Genomic DNA, 18,406 nt, shown 5'->3' with positions numbered 1-18,406 from the left:
ACACTTGTATTAAGACTGTTTATTACAACAAAAGCATTCTAGTTAAATTTTGCAGGAGAAGCTGTGCTGGAAGGCTCACACAACACTTAACTTACTGTTAAGAACTAAAATGAATAGCCGGAGGAAGCAGCACAGGTTAAAGGGTTGGTTCACCCAAATACCCAACAAATGTCATTTGCACATTTTCAAACACCCTTTCTCACTTTCCTCTGGTATTTACCATGCAGATTTTTAGAAACTGTATCCTGGTTTCTCAGGGTAGTCCACAAAACGCAACAGGTTTGATTCTTCCACTTTTTGATGTGCATAAATTTTGCGCATATGCATAAGTGTTAATGCAGGAAATGGCTTAAATATTGCAAAATGATTTTGCGTCTGGCTGCTGTGGTAAAGTTGGAATACTAACAAAGATCTCTGAGCAGCCCACAACTATTATTTTAGAGTGCCAAAAAATAAGAAACTGATGGCCGGAAACCTTCCTATCAATGAAATGATTACTAATTTTCATAGGGACTACTTCAGAAAGTAGTTCCAATGAAACGTCACAATGAGATCGGTGGATATAAGGGACACTGTTTCTGCAAAGACGTCATTGCATCGCTCTCGACTCTGGGGGGGGGGAAAGTAGGGAGAACCTCACCAACACAGCCACCACCATCCAACATGGCTGCTCTGAGCTTTAACAGTAGTAAAAGCTGTGGTTGTATACAGTTTTTGAGCACTTCTGTCTCATTAAATCAATCGTACACACAGTTCTGTCCAGCTTCTATTTGTGGGCATGTTGCTATGGTGTTTGACTGCACAAAGTACAACGTAGTGCGTTGCTATCAACTGGTATTGCTGACAATGGCTAGCCGGGCGGGAGTACCCCTTACCCCCGTTTTTTCCGACTTTTAACTAGAGAGGTACCGATACCAGTATTGGGAAAAGCCTCCGATACTGCCTAAAATGCTGGTATCAGTATTGGAACTCTGGATCTCTATGCATCGATCTGATACCACGTAATTTAGACCTCAAGAAAATCTACTTGGAAGTAATTTTTGTTCTTTGTCCGCTATGACAAACTGGAGAGTAAAATAAAATTCTACGGCATTCGTTGTTTGTTTGTGTTCCTGTTTCACAAAAGCTTTAACCCGAGCCAGACTGTACAAAAAATTATAGAAATCATATCACATCCATACTGGTATCTGATCGGTATTAAGTATCGGCCGATACTCAAAAAATATTATGGGACCATCTCTAGTTGTAACTGCGGTCAGCTCGGGTGTGACGTCATTTCCGACTTCTGAGGTAAATGGAACGCCGTAGAAACGCTACGATCAGCTATGTCATGAATAATGAGCAAAGCCTAACTTAAAAGTTTGTAATAGTATGATTCAAATCTGAACAGCTGAAGAGCTACAAAGCTGGACTTTAGTTCTTCTAATTATAAGTTAAACACACTCGCGTTGTAGATATTAGAAGTGCCAAGTTGCAACAGATTTGTCTTCATGAGCTTATTCCACGAGGAGGAAAAACAACTGGATTGTCAGATAAGTCCAGGATGCTTCGTTGTCTTCAGGAAACAATGATACTGATTGTCACTGTAGACTCTAGAAGATACCGAACATGTCCACAGTTGCCAGAATGACTCTTCTTATTTTGGGACAATGTCACATTTTATCGCTGTAAGACAAGTCAAAGGTTGCGAGGAGTCTCGGTTAGTCTTTGCTCCTTTAACTCAATTGTTCCCGAAAAGGTTCCAGCAGCTCTTGAAGGAGTCTTCCAACCCTGGCTTTAACTCTGCTGTTATGTCGGGATTGGGGCATGTCCTGAGTTTGGGTCCCCTCTTCCCTTCTATCTGAGGTATGTTCAGTAATGTAGACTGCAGTCTACTACACCATAGTCTCTTTGTTGGGGGCTTTGCTGAGGAGGTTTATGGACAGGGTCTGTTGGGTCGTTGTGGTATGGGGGGGCAAGGGAATCTGCAGTCGCACTCTCTGGTCCGTCTTCTTCCATGTCTGGAACAGATGCATGTGGTAGCGCACAGAGACCTGAGGGACAAATAAGCATGTTTCAGAACAGCGGTCAAAGGCCAGATACAGTAGCATATTATGTGACCAAAGTTCCATACGTAGGTCCACACTTATAACCTTTTTCTAACAAAGCTTACCGTGTATATGCAGGTTTTTTTAACTGGTAAGCCTGCTGAAGATAGCCGATAGACTCCTTTGCCAGTGATGCAAGTATTTTTTTTTCTGTTTGACATGACAAATGCGCCGGAAGACAGTGGTTCACTTTTCCTGCTACAGCTTTTCGATGCAGAGCAAAAAAAACTTGCAAACTCTGCTGTACATACACTTGATATCTTCACTTAAACAATTAGGGATTGCACAGTTGGTGCGTTTCGTTTCGGCAGGTGTGAATGCAGCACTCACACTTGGATGCGCGCCAAAAGCAGACCAAACAAGCTTCTCGCTACGCTTTCAAACTAAGTGCCGACTAATTTGACGTTCGGGCGGAGATGGACGGAATTTGTGGCCGAGACGACCGAAGTTACGACCACGGCATTGCACCGGAAAATGGCAGAAAATGAGTGTGTTTCCATCACTGCAGACCGGAGCCTACAGCAGAGTGTATGTGTGTGTATATGTATGTCTAATGTATTTTATTTCCTTCCTCTTGGTGGGTTTGCTACTTGTCAGGTTGCCATTGCAAATAAGAACCTGTTTTTAATGACTTGCCTTGAAAAAATAGATTTGAAAGTAACAAAATAAAGTAATTTGTCCCAGGAGAGAATGCTGATTGCAACATTTCCAAATGCAAACAAAAGCCAGATGTTAGTGGGTTTAAGTGGGTTATTTGGCCAGTGGGAGAGGGGTATTAGTTCAGCTGAGCAAACTCCAGTCTCTGATGAAGACCTTGTTGAAATTCTGGAAAAATCTGGTAAATTGACATTGAGCTAAGCTATTATTTTGTCAAATGGCTGTCAATCTCGCACTTTTACTCTGAAAAATAGAGTTTACAGTTTTGGATGTAACATCTAACAAATTATTTAACGGATTGATTTAAAGGGCCTGTATTCGATATTCAGCACATTAATATAGCAGCAAACAAATATTGTCTATGTAAAAAGATAGTGGAGTAATGGCATCCTGAGCAGAGAATAAAGCCCCACTCCCTCTGCGTGTGTTGTAATCTGAGCTCTGTTCTTTGTTCGGATAGCCGATCGGGCCGCACGTGCGTGTAAGTGCGTGTGAGTGCCTTGTGCGTCGGTATCAGACTCCGAAGGCGTGGAAATTTGATGAGGTGGGGTACAGGGTTAGGGTTAGAGTTCATGTGTCATGACAGTGTCATGTGTTCATGACAGAGGCATGTCACTCTTATGTAGATACCTTCAAGTAAAGTGTTACTGGGTACTGTCTATGAAAGCTGTGTGAAGGCAATCTCAGACCCCTTTTTTACTGAATATTAAAAAATGTCAGTAGTTAAAGTCAGGGTTGGTAATGTTGAAAAGCTAGCAAGATTGGAAAGTAGCATCTCCTCGGGGCTCCGTCTAACACCTCCCCCTACCCTCGGGGCTCAGCCCACACACAGACATGCATGAGCACCGCTTCTTCAGAGCAGAGCGGAGAAAACGCCGCAGCTTAACTTCCTGTCTCATTCACCGGTAAGCAGACACCTAATATTAACATAGCGGATGTTAAAGCAAACATGACTACTGTTAGCAATGCAGCGACGACGAGCATTGAGCTCAGGCTCTCACACGGGAGGGGTAGAGTACGCTCAGCGGGGCAAGGAGGAATTTCATTGGTTCTTTCCAAGCCGACCGCGAGGCAGTGATTGGTGGGCGTTTTTACAGGATTACAGCAGTTACCGATGACGGAACTTATTCGCTCCTTTTTCAGAGCACAGAAGTTACTTATTGCTGTCTGGCTGGGAAGACCATTTCAATGAATATACTGTAGTAAAAAAAATTGTATATTTGAAAAAGTTATCAACCCTGCCTTTAAAGCTGCTAAATTAAAACCGAATTAAAATACTTTGTAAAGTGAACGGGGCTGCAGTTCCCCTCAGCTCTAGAGTGCATTTGAACATCTTTCAGCTCATTGCTGACGTTGTACCCATGGTTGGATAAAGATCACATGTACTGTCTGAGTGAGAAGTTACAGACCCTGAGCGTACCATGGTCCAGAAGACGTATATGGTGAAGAGGGCCAGCGTGAGGACCAGCAGCCCAAGGGCCTCCATGGCGTTGGTGTAGTACAGGTCCATGGCTCCCTGGACACACAGCCATCCTGACAGGCTGGCCAGCGGCGTGATGAACAGGAAGCACACCGCATCGCCACACAGCGTCCTCCGCTGCTGCTGCACGGAGGGAGCGCACAGCCACTAGGAAGGGGTAGGGGGGGAATCTGGTTAGAAGCACATCAAAACAGCTCAACCTAAGGTCATGTTGGTCGGCATGGTGTGGGTCGGGCTGTTTTTACTGAAATATGGATGGGAAATTGAAGCCCTAGGGGGGTGAAGTAAAGCATTTGGCCAGCAGGTGGAGCTGAAGGATGGATCCTGTCAACTGTTGCATGCAGTTAGGAGAAGTATTGGTAATAGTGAATATAAAACCCCTAAAATATCTAGTACAGAAATGCTATCACACTACTTCTACTACTACAACTACTATCATATGCATTAATATAAATACATATGACAGTATTAAACTGTGTTCCATTTTAATGTTATATCAGACAAATGTAGAACTTCTTTAGTGTTTAATGCCAGTTTACTAATGCCAGTTTAATGCCAGAATTATTCAGTCACTACCAAAGCCAACATGATCTAGAGGAAAATATCCAATATAGTACACCATGAACCTGTCAATTTATATTAATATGATGTTTAAAGCGCTTGTGAGTGTATGTCTGCCTACCACCAGGCTGTGTGAGAGTGTCAAGATATAGTGTGAAGTGCGTGGGAGCTGGGGTGGGTGGGACTAGCACAATATCGGTGTACTGGGTGGATTAGCCATGGAACATTTATCACAAAACTTCTTCGCTTTTATTGTCACCCTTGTCAATTTGTAACTGTTCAATTCTTTGCAAAAACAACAACAATATAGACACTTTGAATAACAATGTGTGACAGTGATGTCACACACAAACTGTCAGACATTACTAATGTAAAGTATTGAACCTGTGTTTCTGTGCATGTGTGCGCATGTGTCCAGCGTTGCCCGACAGCAGGCTTATGGCGTTCACTGTGTAGCTTAACCTGGTGGAGAACCTGGTGCTTAATCAGCAGATTACTGGCTGTGAGCACACATGCAACAGGGAGACGACGAGGCCACTAATACACTGGCCTGGGCTGTGCTCCGCAGAGCAACATGGGGAGGAAACGTCTTCTAATCTGGCTCTCAGGCTAAGTCGCTTTAGGGGTGCAAGCGCTCGAGCTAATGGCAGCAGGTCCTCCAACGTGAAGGCAGTAACTCGCCAACAGGCTCCAATAGTTCAGTATTTTGTAAAATACGCTAATTTTGTTTTTTGAGAGTCAGATGAGATCTCATGACATGATGAAACCGATAAAAATCTTCTTATCTCACTCTTGGTAAGAAAGAGAAATAATTTCTACAAAGCTCTTCCTTTAAAGGTCCCATGGCATGAAAATTTCACTTTATGAAGTTTTTTAACATTAATATGCGTTCCCCCAGCCTGACTATGGTCCCCAATTGGCTTGATATGGTGATAGGTGTAAACCGAGCCCTGGGTATCCTGCTCTGCCTTTGAGAAAATGAAAGCTCAGATGGGCCGTTCTGGAATTTTGCTTGTTATGAGGTCATAACAAGCAAGATTACCTCCCCTTTCTCTGCTTTGCCCGGCCAGAGAATTTGGCCAACCCATGAGAGAGAGGCATCATGGCTTTCAAATGAGCAAAGTGGCAGTTGGTCAAAGCCTCCACCTTGCCCCTCCATCTCTCCTCCTCAATAGCTACAGGCACAGAAATGGCACATCCTAAGGAAAGTTCATTGTGGGACTGGCTCTAGTGGCTGTAATTCTGCACCAAGGCTGAATTTCGGGAAAGAGACTTCAGATACAGTATTAGGGGACCACTAAGACCTATAGAAAAGCATTCAAAGAGCACCATGTCATGGGACCTTTAACTGAATAAAAGGAAAGACTTGAGTGCATACTTCAGTGAAAAATTGTAAAAAAAACAAAAAAAGTCATACCACACACAGTGACCAAACTAAACCAAAGAAAGAAAGATTACATGCCTGTGCTAGAAAAAGGGAAATCTGAGGCTCAGATTAAAGTTTAGACTGCCTTAAAACCTTTCAGCATGGCTAACACGTCAGAATTCTTGACTTTCTCTCGTGCTTGTGCTTTTTTCGCCTCACAATTTGTTTGGATTGCGGTGGCACCCCCGGATCGTGGCTACGGATGCTGCCGTGGTCCTGCTCTTATAATTAGTCATAGTTCTATTATCTTTACTGTTATTATAATTGACACTGTTCATCATGTCATTCAATTGTACCCACTGCTACGAGCCATGTTCTGTCTGAGGTTTCTGCCTGTTAAAGTTTTTCTTTGCTGCTGTTGCAATGAGTGCAATTGCTCTTGGGGGTAATTGTTGGGGTCTGTAACTTTTAGACTTTGGTCTAGACCTACTCTATCTGTAACCTGTCCGGAGATAACTTCTGTCATGATTTAACGCTATAAAGAAAATTAAATTGAACTTTAATTTGAGCAGAAATAGCCTCAGTCATTAAATTTTACTATTCACAGTGAAAACTGTACTAATGTACAGTTGAGGACAATGTCATTCAGTCAGTCAGGGCTTTTACATACATTTTAGTGGATTTAATGGAGATTGCCTGTGAAACAAGCTAAAGAAGGGCATCCTGCCAATAAAAGTATTATTGGAGTGCTGTCCAAATTACCTTTGTGTATTTTATTGGACCATCTGACATATAGATATTTCTCAATGAGTGTTATGCTTTCTTTAAACTAGTCAGTCATATATCAAAGCCTGGAAAAATAAAACCGATGTGGAAGCAGTGTGTTGAATGGGCTACGTGACCATGCTGTGTATTGCGAGGACCTACCTCAGTAAGAGGTTTTGGCAGGCGCTCCAGTGCAAACTGGTGGTGGCAGAGTTCACAGTGGCTGCTGTTGGAGGCGGTGAGCCAGTGCTCCAGGCATGTGCGGTGCACCATGGCCAGGCTACCGCAGCACTCGCAGGGGGACAGCAGCTCCCCTGAGGCCCTGCCTTCATGGCAGATCCTACAAAACGGCTCGTCGCTGCACAGACTGGAACACAGAGAGACAACAGTCATGTCAGAGGAGAGTCTATGTCGACGCGGTTTCATTCAAGGGATTGTTCCGGTGCCGCTGGAGGATCCGCCGCATGTCCCTCACCTTCCGCTTTCTTTTTGGCATTTAAAACTCTGGTCGATTCGGGAAACATCCTCCGAGCTAGAACTGACAATCAAATTATATTTATCTTTTTTTAGGAAAAATTCTCATCACACACTCGACAGCCATTCAAATTCCAGAGCTTGCCTTCCCGAGGCTATTTTGCAGAGGCGCCACCCAAGACGATTGTGCACAGTGCTGTGGAGATAGAGCTGGCAATGCACGATTAAAGGAGAGTTAGTCTTGCAGGAAGGTCTGGCTAGTCCACACAACATTCCGGGATGGGAGAAAAACGTGGTCCGGCTTATTAGCATTTCTTTAAGCCAATCACAATCGTCTTGGGCGGTGCTTAGCGCTTGACGGAGCCACGGTGCCTCTGCAAAATAGCCTCGGGAAGGAACTTGTTTTGGTGGAACGTGTACGTTCATAGGTTGTTTTAGTCGTGCAACAGAAAACTCAGATTGGACAGATAGTCTAGCTAGCTGTCTGGATTTACCCTGCAGAGATCTGAGGAGCAGTTAACCATAGTCCTCATAAATCAACCAGAGTTTAGAATTCCAACACAAAGAAAGAGGAAGATGAGGGACATCTGGCCAAAAATGAGGGACATCCGGCGGAATTTGGTTTTGCTAGCTGCATAGAATTTGTGCAGACTATGTGTTGCTGTCAGCAGTTTGCTGTTATGTATTGTTTCTGTTCTTTGCATCATGCTGTGATTGTATTTTAACATTTAAAAACTGTAACATCTACATTTTCTGTATTTTCAGTTTTACAGCTGGTGGAGCATGCACTTCCCACTGGCCTTTCTAAATATATTTCTTCCACTGAGTGGAAGATAACACATCCATGGCACTAAGTGATTCTTCAAGTGGAAATAGGACCCTCTTTAACAAGACAAAATCACAATACTAACAAGTAAATATACAATGGCAGAAGACGAGAACACACACACACACACACACACACACACACACACACACACACACACACACACACACACACACGCCCCCATACACACACATTTATCCTATGTATATACAAATCTTAACAAAGTTTACAATAGTTAAGTGTTAACAGTCACTTACTTTATGCTCTCAGACCATTCACAGTTAACAATGACTTTGTTTGTCAACTTTTTAAGTCACAATGAGTCTTCTATGCAATACACTAAATGAATCCTGTCCTAAATAGAGACGCACTGTTGCCACATTTCAACATGAAATTGTTTTTTATAAAGTTTTTTGTAACTCTGTAATTTAGGGTCCAGGGAATAAAAACCTAAGATTTATTGAAGTGGATTCAATCACACTCTAAGTATTAATATATAACAGATATTACACTCAACCTCCACATTAGGTGAATTTATGCTTCTGTGCCGTTTACATTCAGCACAAAGCAGAGAATATGCTGGATAATATTTGCTCCTGCAGTCAGGTGTTAAATTGCATTTCATGCTACTGAAAATCTGAACACTCACACACACTTTCATTCATCTGTACATGCATTATACCACAGACCACTTCCTTAAATCCACACCCCATCTTATTATTCCTATTAATTTGTGTGAACTCCCTCTTGATTACGAGCCAGAGCTACGTTTGTAACAGCAGTAACACATGCCGAATTCCAATCGTCTGCATTGATGTGAATACCAAAATCCTGCTGCCAAGTTAGTCTATGACTATATGTATGTGATTTATATAAAGCCATCAGGCTATTATATATATGATTTTCTTTTTTGGCAGAGAACAATCAGGACAAAACAGATCTCCCAAGTTGTTCCTCACATTGGAAGATAATTTAAAAATGAGCCTTACCATATTCTATTTAACTTTGTTGAAATGACTTTAAGGTGCCATTACAAACAAATTTAAAAGTCATTCCATCAACCAGCTCCAATCCAATCTGAAAATGCCTGAACTAGTCATTAATGGAGGAAAGTGAGGATTGTTTGCCTGGGGGGCATATGATCCATATTTATGAATATATGTTTTTGATTTTTTCAGGGGTTTATGATCCATGTCGAACGACACTTTCAGTGCCAGTTCTAGACCATTTCAAATGGAGGGGCCAGGCTGGGGCCACATGCGATTTTAGGGTTACCAAATATATTAAGCCCAAGTGTTACATACCACCAACCCTCCATAGGTTTGGTTCCAAGACTAACGATACACATGTAACAAGAAACAATAATACTCATTCAGTGTTAACTAGTTTATATCCTTGGCGTTCCACTTCCGGGATTGCTCGTTGCCCGTTTCCTTCCTCTTTCTTTGTGTTGGAATGCTAAACTCTGGTAGATTTATGAGGACTATGTTTAACTGCTCCTCAGATCTCTGCAGGGTAAATCCAGACAGCTAGCTAGACTATCTGTCCAATCTGAATTTTCTCTCACACGACTTTTTCTACAGCAGCTCCGTGCTGAGTTTAGCGCCGCCCATGACGATTGTGATTGGTTTAAAGAAACGCCATCCCGGAATGCTATGTGGACTAGCCAGACCCTCCTCCGCTCCGCAGCGTGTGGATGGTCTGGCAAAAGTGTTAACCTACAATTTATTTATCAATGCACATGGATAATATCCCTGACTCCGCCAGATGGATTGCTTCGCATTTGCTCGGCATATCCATCTGGGAACTTTCCATTGGCGAAAATACTAGTTAGCTGATTGGATAAACCATCTGTCTATCACCACCTATGTTGGTGATAGACGGGCCAAATCAACCAATCAGATCAAACTCTTGCCGAAATCAGTCGGGAGAAGAGCAAAAACATCTTTTCCTCCGAGAAAAGGCTCCAGTGCCGTTTTTTGCTCTTCTTTCAATAAAGGAATACTTTCTAATTCAGATAAAACTGGCGCAATAGCTACGCTCATCTCATCCGTGGAAGCCGCCATGTCGTTTAGACTGAACAGTTGCTTCTCGTTGCATCATACCTAAACCCGCCTCAAAACCAACGCTGATTGGTCAATTGTTTGGCGAACGGCTCCAAATTTTCTCTATCTCAAGATGCCAGACTGATCTGCGAGTGGAAAACTGGAGCTCGCGAGATCAGTTAGGGGGGGGCAGAGGGGGGTAGAGGCTTAATATTATGGGGGTACTGGCCACCCCCCCTAGAACCGCCACTGGACTCTTTGAATAACCTTAATTAATGCATCATGAACCCTTAAGACAGAAAGCAAATATACTTTCCCAGAGGTATTGTGCATGCAGTTCATCTTCCTATCAAACAGCTGGACAGAAGAGATCAGATTTTTTGTGTTACCTGTCAGGGATTGCTGCACATTCCTCAGTGGCCATGTCACATGTGTGATAGTGCATTACTTCTTGGTTGCAGCTGTTGAGTTGCTCCTCCAGCCCGTCTTCAGGCAGTACCTTGACCTCCCCGACAGGGCTGGGCACCCACGGGCCCAGGGGTTCCTCTGATGTCATGTCTGCTATGTAAGGGGCCATTCACTCATGCCAGGAGCCTCACATCTGTTAGCAGACAGCGACAGGTACGCTATATACACACTGTTTCTCCTTTTATCATAGCGTTCATCATGTGCTATGGCAACAGCCAACACTTCAGAGACTATTACACATTTACTGAATGGATGCGGAAAAATACTATATATATTTCACAAAAGTATAAACCTAACAATTCCGCAATTAGTTCAGATAATAATACAGGCACAATTAATGATCCAAATGAGCCTAAGAGAGTTTGATACAGGGACCAACAACTTTTACTTTTGTTCGGCAGAGATACAAAAACAATGCTATCATTCATCTACAGCAAGGGTCAAACTCTGTGGTGTTATGTAGCAGTGGTTCCCAAAATGGGGTCTGGAGACTCCCAGGTTCTAGGGGTCCCCAACAAAAAGGGGGAATCATTTCATAAGTAACACAATGAGAGAATGTGTGATTATTTGGCTCAGGGGTTTCAAACACTTTCTGTTATAAAACATCTAAAAGCACAAATGCTATCAGACGGGGGACCCTGGGAGAAAATCTAATCAAATGGGGGTCCGTGGTCTAATTTGTGTCAGTTTAGGGGTCCTGGGGTAGCAGACAGATTTGTAATTGGGATTTGACAGACTAGAGCAGAACGGGCTGATTGCTTGGCCTCCTGTATTGCTCCAGAACCATTGACCCCCGAAATAACTCACAGAAGGCCCTCAAACCAACCCAACTGTATACTACTGACTTTCTGTGTACTTTAGAGGAAAACATTGTACTACTCCATTTACTGACTACTCTCATCGACATCACTTCAGTGAAAGCTCCAAATAACCAACTACATGCTAGAACCAAACAAGCAGACAGACAAAGTTAACAACCCTCAGCCTGACTAACTAATGATTTAGTTTTTACGGCCCGTAACTTTACGGTATTGTTTTAACTGTCAGTAGTGGAGCATTGAGCAGCTAAAGACACACAGGAGTTGATGGAGACCAAAAAACAGACTCTAACACAACTCCAAATGAATGCTCATGCTGCTCTGTGTCTGCTGGCTGTGTTCATAGGCAACTGTTTGCAAGCATTAACTTTATAAGAAAAAATATTTCAGCTTGTTCAGCTGCCCCAAGTTGACAAATTAAAAATGGATTCAGGCAGCTTTAAAATTTTATTTACTTAGACCAAATGAAAGTACACTTAGAAATATAAAACTATATATATATATATATATATATATATATATATATATATATATATATATATATATATATATATTTATATATATATATATATAAAATGACTGTATATATATATATATATATATATATATATATATATATATATAAAATATATATATATATATATATATATATATACATACAGTCATTTCTGGAAAATTCTTGAAAATACAATGGAATGTTCTCACTTCATTGGCAAAATTTCATCTATTTTTTAAGAAAATTAGTTTTTACAATGCAGATTTGAACTGTAAATGTACTTACCTGTCTAATGCAACAGACAGGTGACTCCAACTCATAACATTTGTACTAGAGTTTGTTCTCTCTTTTCACTTCAATAGTGTTAAGAGGCTCAACCTACAGGCCACTCTGTTTGAAATAAGCATGCATGATATCAGACTCGGTTCATGACAAGCTGGAGTTCTCCACAAACACAGAAGCCCCAGCAGTGACGCAGTGACACCCATAAACACAGCAGTGAACGGCTGCAGACAGAGCCTATCACACACATACAGTGCAGCTAATGACAGCTAAGCCAATAGGCTTCAAACAACACCTTGTACAAAAGTAACACGTCCATTTCTAACAGCAGTCTTACCACTAGCTTGGTATCCACAAACACCGTGTGATGCTGTGTGCTCCCGTACAGTGGACAGCAGCCCGTTTCCCCTCTGTTTATCAGAGTCTGTGTGTGCAAGCTTCTCCCCTTAAAGCAGATTAGCGTGGCTGACGGACGCACGGAACGGCGGTGAGAATAGTGAGGGATTAGACGCAGGGGGAAAGTAAGGGCCAGGCCAGACAAATGGAAATCCCATCAGAGTGAGTTACACCAAGCAGGAGCAGCACCTCACCAGGTCCCCCCTTAATCCTGTTAGGGGGCTCCGAGCCTTTCACTGGCCTCCCAGCTCCTATGGTAATGTTGGCGGGCGGAGGCTGGTTGGAGGCTGAGGCCGCTGCCACAGATGGGGAACTACAGGAGAGACTCTTGGTGGTATTGTCTTTGTTGTTGTTGGGTTTGGTTTTAGACAGGTATGTCTGTGGAGGGGAGAGGACCTCGTTCATTGCTCTATACACCAGTCAGTAGTCTCGCTGAGATGGATTTCTGATGGCAAGTGTGGACAAAAGCACAAATGTCCCCATTTTGAATGGATTTTAATGCCATTTGTTTGTTCGTAAAGCTGCCTACAGTGCACACACTCTGCTGTTTTGTGTGCCTTCACTTTCACTCGGATCCTCGACTGCAGATTTATTAGATGATCAGAACTACAGGCATAAGAAAACTGAAGATTTTTTTTAAATCTTTTCCTTTCCAAGGAATATTACATACATACAATGTAGGCTACATTAACAAGACACTTAGCTATAAACATGGCAGTGCATTTCCCTTGTTCCTACCTATTTGTAAAAGCAGCGCTGGAGTGTGGGAGTGTGAGAAAAACACAAGATGAGTTGTCATTGATGACTTTCTTTGCACTCTTTCCTAGTTTTACTACCACTTTCCGGGATGGAGCCCACCTTGACGACAGTGATCGGAAAGTTCAGAGATATATGCTCTAGTCTGGACACTTGGTTGTATAAATGGTCCAACTTTAACCTGTTTGGATATGTACAGAACAAAGTTCCATCCAAACCCATCTCCTAACTTAGTAATGTGTTACTAGTAATGTGTTAGTAATGGTGGGGTTGTTAAATGTTCTGCCATAATTTCATATTGTCAAATCTGTTTGATTTCTTCATGTTTACAGAGAGTTGGTTAAATGAAACACGTCCTCCTGGTTTGTATTATTTTCACCAGCCTGTCAGGTCGTGGAGGTGGGCTGGCTGTGATCGTTTTTAAGGGGACATAAGCGCTTGTGCTCATACATTTGGGTGTCTGGAGTGCCTACCAACCCACAAACCGTGAAATAAGACAACCCAGTCAGTGTTTTGTGGGCTGCCTGGATCAGAACACATGGGATTCAACAAGCCATTCTGATTTGGCTCCCCTTACTGTGTCACATGCAGGCTCATTATTTTTTACATGTTGCTTTTATGGAGTCTTGATTATGACTTAGGTGAACATGCATTTATTGTTTTGATTTATCCTGGAAATGTAGCATAATTTAAGGGTGATTGGGACAGTTTTAGAATTTTCATCTTGTCTACATTCTCTTGCCATAAATTCAAAGAAGTTGCCCAACACATGACGCATTATTGTCATACTGAAGGTGTTAACGTTACCTATCCATCTGCGGAGGAAAAAACGTCATATCATATTCCAAAGAGATGTGCCATACACTTTTGTGTAAACTGAGCCAAAAACCTTTTTTAATGTAACATTTGGGTGATTGGGACAGCACATCTCGTAATTTAATTCACACTTTGATTTCCCTTGCCCCTTGCATTTCAGGGTCAACTTCCTGTTTGATGCTTGCCCCGCCCACCTAGGTGATGTAACACCAATGAGGGCATGCAATTTTGATTATGAGGTTTCACAGCTAGGGCTCAGCAAAAAAAGTTATTTTCACTTATCAGGTGAGAAAATAAACCCTATATAGTTACACTGTCCCATTTGACCTTATGTCCCAATCACCCTTAATTCCCCCTACTTCAGTTGATCCACAGTCTTGTCCTTATGATGAAAACAGCCTGGAGCAAACAGAGACACATTCAACACACCTCCAACAGAGCAGTACCTCTGAAACTCTCATTTTGTTTTTGTCTCAACCTCTCTGCTTCCCAAAATCCCCAAAGCACTCCTGGCTATCCCCAGCCAGTGTTTCACTTCTCATATGATGCTGAATCCCACACACGTATGCAGTGAGGACTTTTACATTTGTCAGGAGCTTTCCAGCCCTGACAAAAATAAAATGTGTAATGCAGAAGAACTGTGGGTAATCTGTTTTTAATGTGAAAATATTCCAAAAATTTTGATTGTTAAATGGTAACTACTGTTTTTTTTTCAACCCGGACCCTATTTTCCTATGTTTTTGTGTCTAAGTGACTGATGGGAACAACAATCTTTGAAATGAATCCAGTATTAAGCAAGAACGCTGCAGTCGGCAGAGGCGAAACAAGCTACAATGTAAGTTAATAGGGCAATTGTCCAGCTTGTATTTACCTTCACAAAAGTGCTCGTTTTTAATAATATATTAATATAATAATAATTAATAGATAATATTCTAAGTGTCTGACAACATTATGGAAAGGATTTCTAAGGAGGTCGACCTTTCTGTTAAAGAGTAAGATCCTTTTTTTAAACATAAAAAACATCCACGAAATTAAGTTTGCTAAACCCACCAGACTCCATGTAAATAAAGAGTAATTTTAGCATCTTAAAATACACTTCATTCAAAGTCGACAGGAAAACAAAACTATGAAAAGCCGTTTTGGGTCGTCTTTCCACTTTTCCAATCATCACAACTCTAGTTTTTGTTGAAATAAACACATAATTTACAGATTTACATGTGAAAATGTGCTGGCTCTATACACGCTAAAGTATTACTTTTTTAAATGGAGTCTGGTGGGTTTAGCGCCTAGGTTTTTAAAGGTCTATCTCTGAAGGGATCCTTTCCATAATGTTGTCAGATACATAGAATATTAATCTGAGCCTGTCAGCGACAAAATGAGCAGTTTTGTGAAGGTAAATACAAGCTTGACAATTGCCCCATTAACTTACATTGTAGCCTGTTTTGCCTTTTAATACTGGACCAATGTCAAAGATTGTTGTTCCTATCAGTCACCTAGACACATAAACATAGGAAAATAGGGTCCAGGTTGAAAAAAATAGTAGTTAGCCTTTAAGACATATACAAATTTAAATTGAAAATGGTGATGTATTCCTACCTTACTACAATACTTATGTATTTTATATCAGGAAAACAACTGTCCTTAAGTGACACTAACTAAACAGAGTAAAAAAAAATTTCTCTCTTGGTATTTTTTTAAGAAGAAACTAAAGACTTTTCTTTTTAATCTGGCTTGTAAATTGGAGTAATGTTTATAAATGTTAATAATTGTTTTTTTAAATATATTTTTTAACCCTGATGTTCATTTTATCCTGTTGGTTTTAACATTTTATTGTCTTAATGTTGTAATTTTTAGTCTTGCTTTTTTTTCATTTCGTCATTTTGTGATTTTGTCATGTTGTTCTGTGAAGCACTTTTGGGCTGCATGCTTGCACGAAAGGTGCTATAACAGTAAATCAAAGCTAAAGTTAAAACATGTCTGTGTGGAGCCTGTGTTCTAAAGGAAGCCCTTCCATTCATATTTATAGTCTGTTTCCCCCTTTTTCTGCACATAAGCTCAGATAAAAGTCCTGCTGAAAAATAACTCCTATAAGCATCGAGGAGAAAGAGAAGGACTTTCTCTTTCTCTCCGTCCAGCTCTAATCCTGTCTCTTATTCATTCCCAGGCTGCTGCGGACAAAGCCCAGAGGGAACGCACATCGTTGGCAATTCCTTTATGAGCAGGCTGAGAGGGTGGAGAATTCCTTTGACACTGGCGGGACAGCAGCAGCGCCGGGAGCTCCAGACGTACTGGGTAAAAACACACACACACACACACACACACATATATATATATATATATATATGGCCCCGCCACCCCACTCTGGAGGGAAGCCACTTCCTGTTTTCTCTGTGGCTGGTGCTGGGTGCAGGCCTTTACAGGTGGAAAGTAACAAATAACAATTACTCACGTTACTGTAATTGAGTAGTTTTTCTGTGTACTTTTACTTTTTAAAGTAAAGGCTAAAAACTGCACCTTGGATAAAAAATTAAATAAAAACTTACAGTTGCACTTCTAATATGGCTCTTTGTAGTTTGGCTTATTTGAAGCTAATGTACTTGCACTTACTTCTTGCATTATAATTGAAAGTCGCTTTTGGATAAAAGCATCAGCCAGGGCTGTAGTCAAGTCCACCTTTGTTGAGTCCAAAACCAGGACTAGTCGAGACAGAGACAAGACCAAGTCCAAAGAGGTTCAAGTCCAAGTCCAAAAAACTTTGAGTCCAAGTCAAGACCGACTCCAAATGAGAGACAGTCAATACTGAGACAGAAAAAAAAGAATCCACTTCAAGACCACTTACTTACCTGTTTATAATTGATGTGATGTGAGAGACAGTATATCTTCTATTTTAAGATGATCATTTTACTTTATTATTTGTAATAATCAAAAAGCAATTGCAGAGTAACACACTATGGGATCAAATTAGGCCATATTATTTACTTAAAATACAAAATGGAAATGTTCCCATTCTTGAACTTATTACTTGTCCTGAAGAATTCATAGTATAAAGTGCTTCCTGACATTGTATCTGTGGCCAAAATCAAAATGATTGATACCTGATGATTGAGGTAGCCTAATGTATATGATGCAGCCAGGTGTATACCAGTTCTAGATGGATTTTTAATTAAACTAATAACTGTTTTCTGAATGAGCGCGCTTCATCAATGGCTTTGTTTTAAGATAAGATAAAATAGACTTTATTAATCCCACACTGGGGAAATTCCTGTGCTAGGAGGAAGTTACTTTAGAAGAAAAGCATATAGTGCTGGACTCGGTTGAGACCAACTAGAATTTTTGGCGAGTAAATGACGTGATGTAATGTAATGTGAAGTTTTTACAATCTGTACTTTTACTTTGACGTAAGTATGTTTTGTAGGTACTTTGTATTGTACTTTGCAACATTTTTAAATCACATCAAAGGAAGACAATAAAAATATAGACATAATGAACATCATACAAACAACACACTTACACACTATACAAATGTCCCTAAACTAAATCATATGCCAAAGAATAAAAATGTGTTTGAAGACGAGACTTAAAGATCTCGGCAGTAGAGGAGGACCTAATATGAATGAGAAGTTTGTTGACCAGTGAAGAGCAGCCAATATCAGGGAGATATGATGCCTTTGTTTGGTACCAGTCAACAATCTAGCAGCCGCATTCTGGACAAGCTGATAAAGATGATTGGCAACTCCCAGAATACAAGGAATTGCAGTAGTCAATACGAGACAAAATAAGAGCATGACTAACAGTCTCCAAGTCCTTACGACAGAGGAAGGATTTTAGTTTAGTAATAGTCCTGAGACGAAAAAAAGCTACATTTGACAACAGAACTAATTTGTTTGTCAAATTGTAATGCTGGGTCAAAGATGAAACCTATATTTCTGGCAAAAGGGTGCACAATTGAGGCTAAAGTCCCCAAATTTTTTGAAAGTTCTTCTACTGAATTTGGGGGGCCAAACAACATGACTTCCGTCTTCCTTTCATTAAGTTGGAGAAAGTTGTTAGCCATCCAGCACTTAATGTATTTCAGGCAGTGCAAAGGGGACTTTAAAGAGTTGGTATCACCTG

At 41.1% G+C, this 18,406-nt stretch overlaps 1 protein-coding gene across 2 annotated transcripts; it reads right to left on the bottom strand.

Annotated features, from left to right (window-relative positions):
• Positions 1–4: 4 nt before the first annotated feature.
• LOC120555848 (E3 ubiquitin-protein ligase MARCHF3-like) lies at positions 5–12,798 on the bottom strand. Of its 2 annotated transcripts, none has more exons than XM_039794993.1 (5): positions 12,663–12,798; positions 10,651–10,862; positions 7,079–7,283; positions 4,154–4,371; positions 5–2,033 (listed from the first exon to the last, which is right to left on the bottom strand). In XM_039794993.1, the coding sequence occupies exons 2-5, from the start codon at positions 10,836–10,838 to the stop codon at positions 1,916–1,918; spliced, it is 729 nt and encodes a 242-aa protein (XP_039650927.1). In that variant the 5' UTR covers positions 10,839–10,862; positions 12,663–12,798; the 3' UTR covers positions 5–1,915. The 2 variants fall into 2 exon arrangements, with proteins under 2 accessions (XP_039650927.1, XP_039650926.1); XM_039794992.1 differs by having other exon boundaries at positions 4,165–4,371; positions 12,663–12,796.
• Positions 12,799–18,406: the final 5,608 nt, after the last annotated feature.

Source organism: Perca fluviatilis, chromosome 3 (assembly GCF_010015445.1).
Source record: "Perca fluviatilis chromosome 3, GENO_Pfluv_1.0, whole genome shotgun sequence".
Classification (NCBI taxonomy): domain Eukaryota; kingdom Metazoa; phylum Chordata; class Actinopteri; order Perciformes; family Percidae; genus Perca; species Perca fluviatilis.
This window is presented reverse-complemented; position numbering and strand designations above follow the sequence as displayed.

Excerpts from the sequence above, each read along its gene's own strand:
- LOC120555848 (XM_039794992.1), bottom strand. The coding sequence starts at position 10,838 with ATGGCCCCTTACATAGCAGACATGACATCAGAGGAACCCCTGGGCCCG. Across the intron at positions 7,284-10,650 it reads TGTGCAGCAATCCCTGACAG|TCTGTGCAGCGACGAGCCGT; the intron begins GTAACACAAAAA and ends TCTGTGTTCCAG. Across the intron at positions 4,372-7,078 it reads TGCCAAAACCTCTTACTGAG|TGGCTGTGCGCTCCCTCCGT; the intron begins GTAGGTCCTCGC and ends ACCCCTTCCTAG.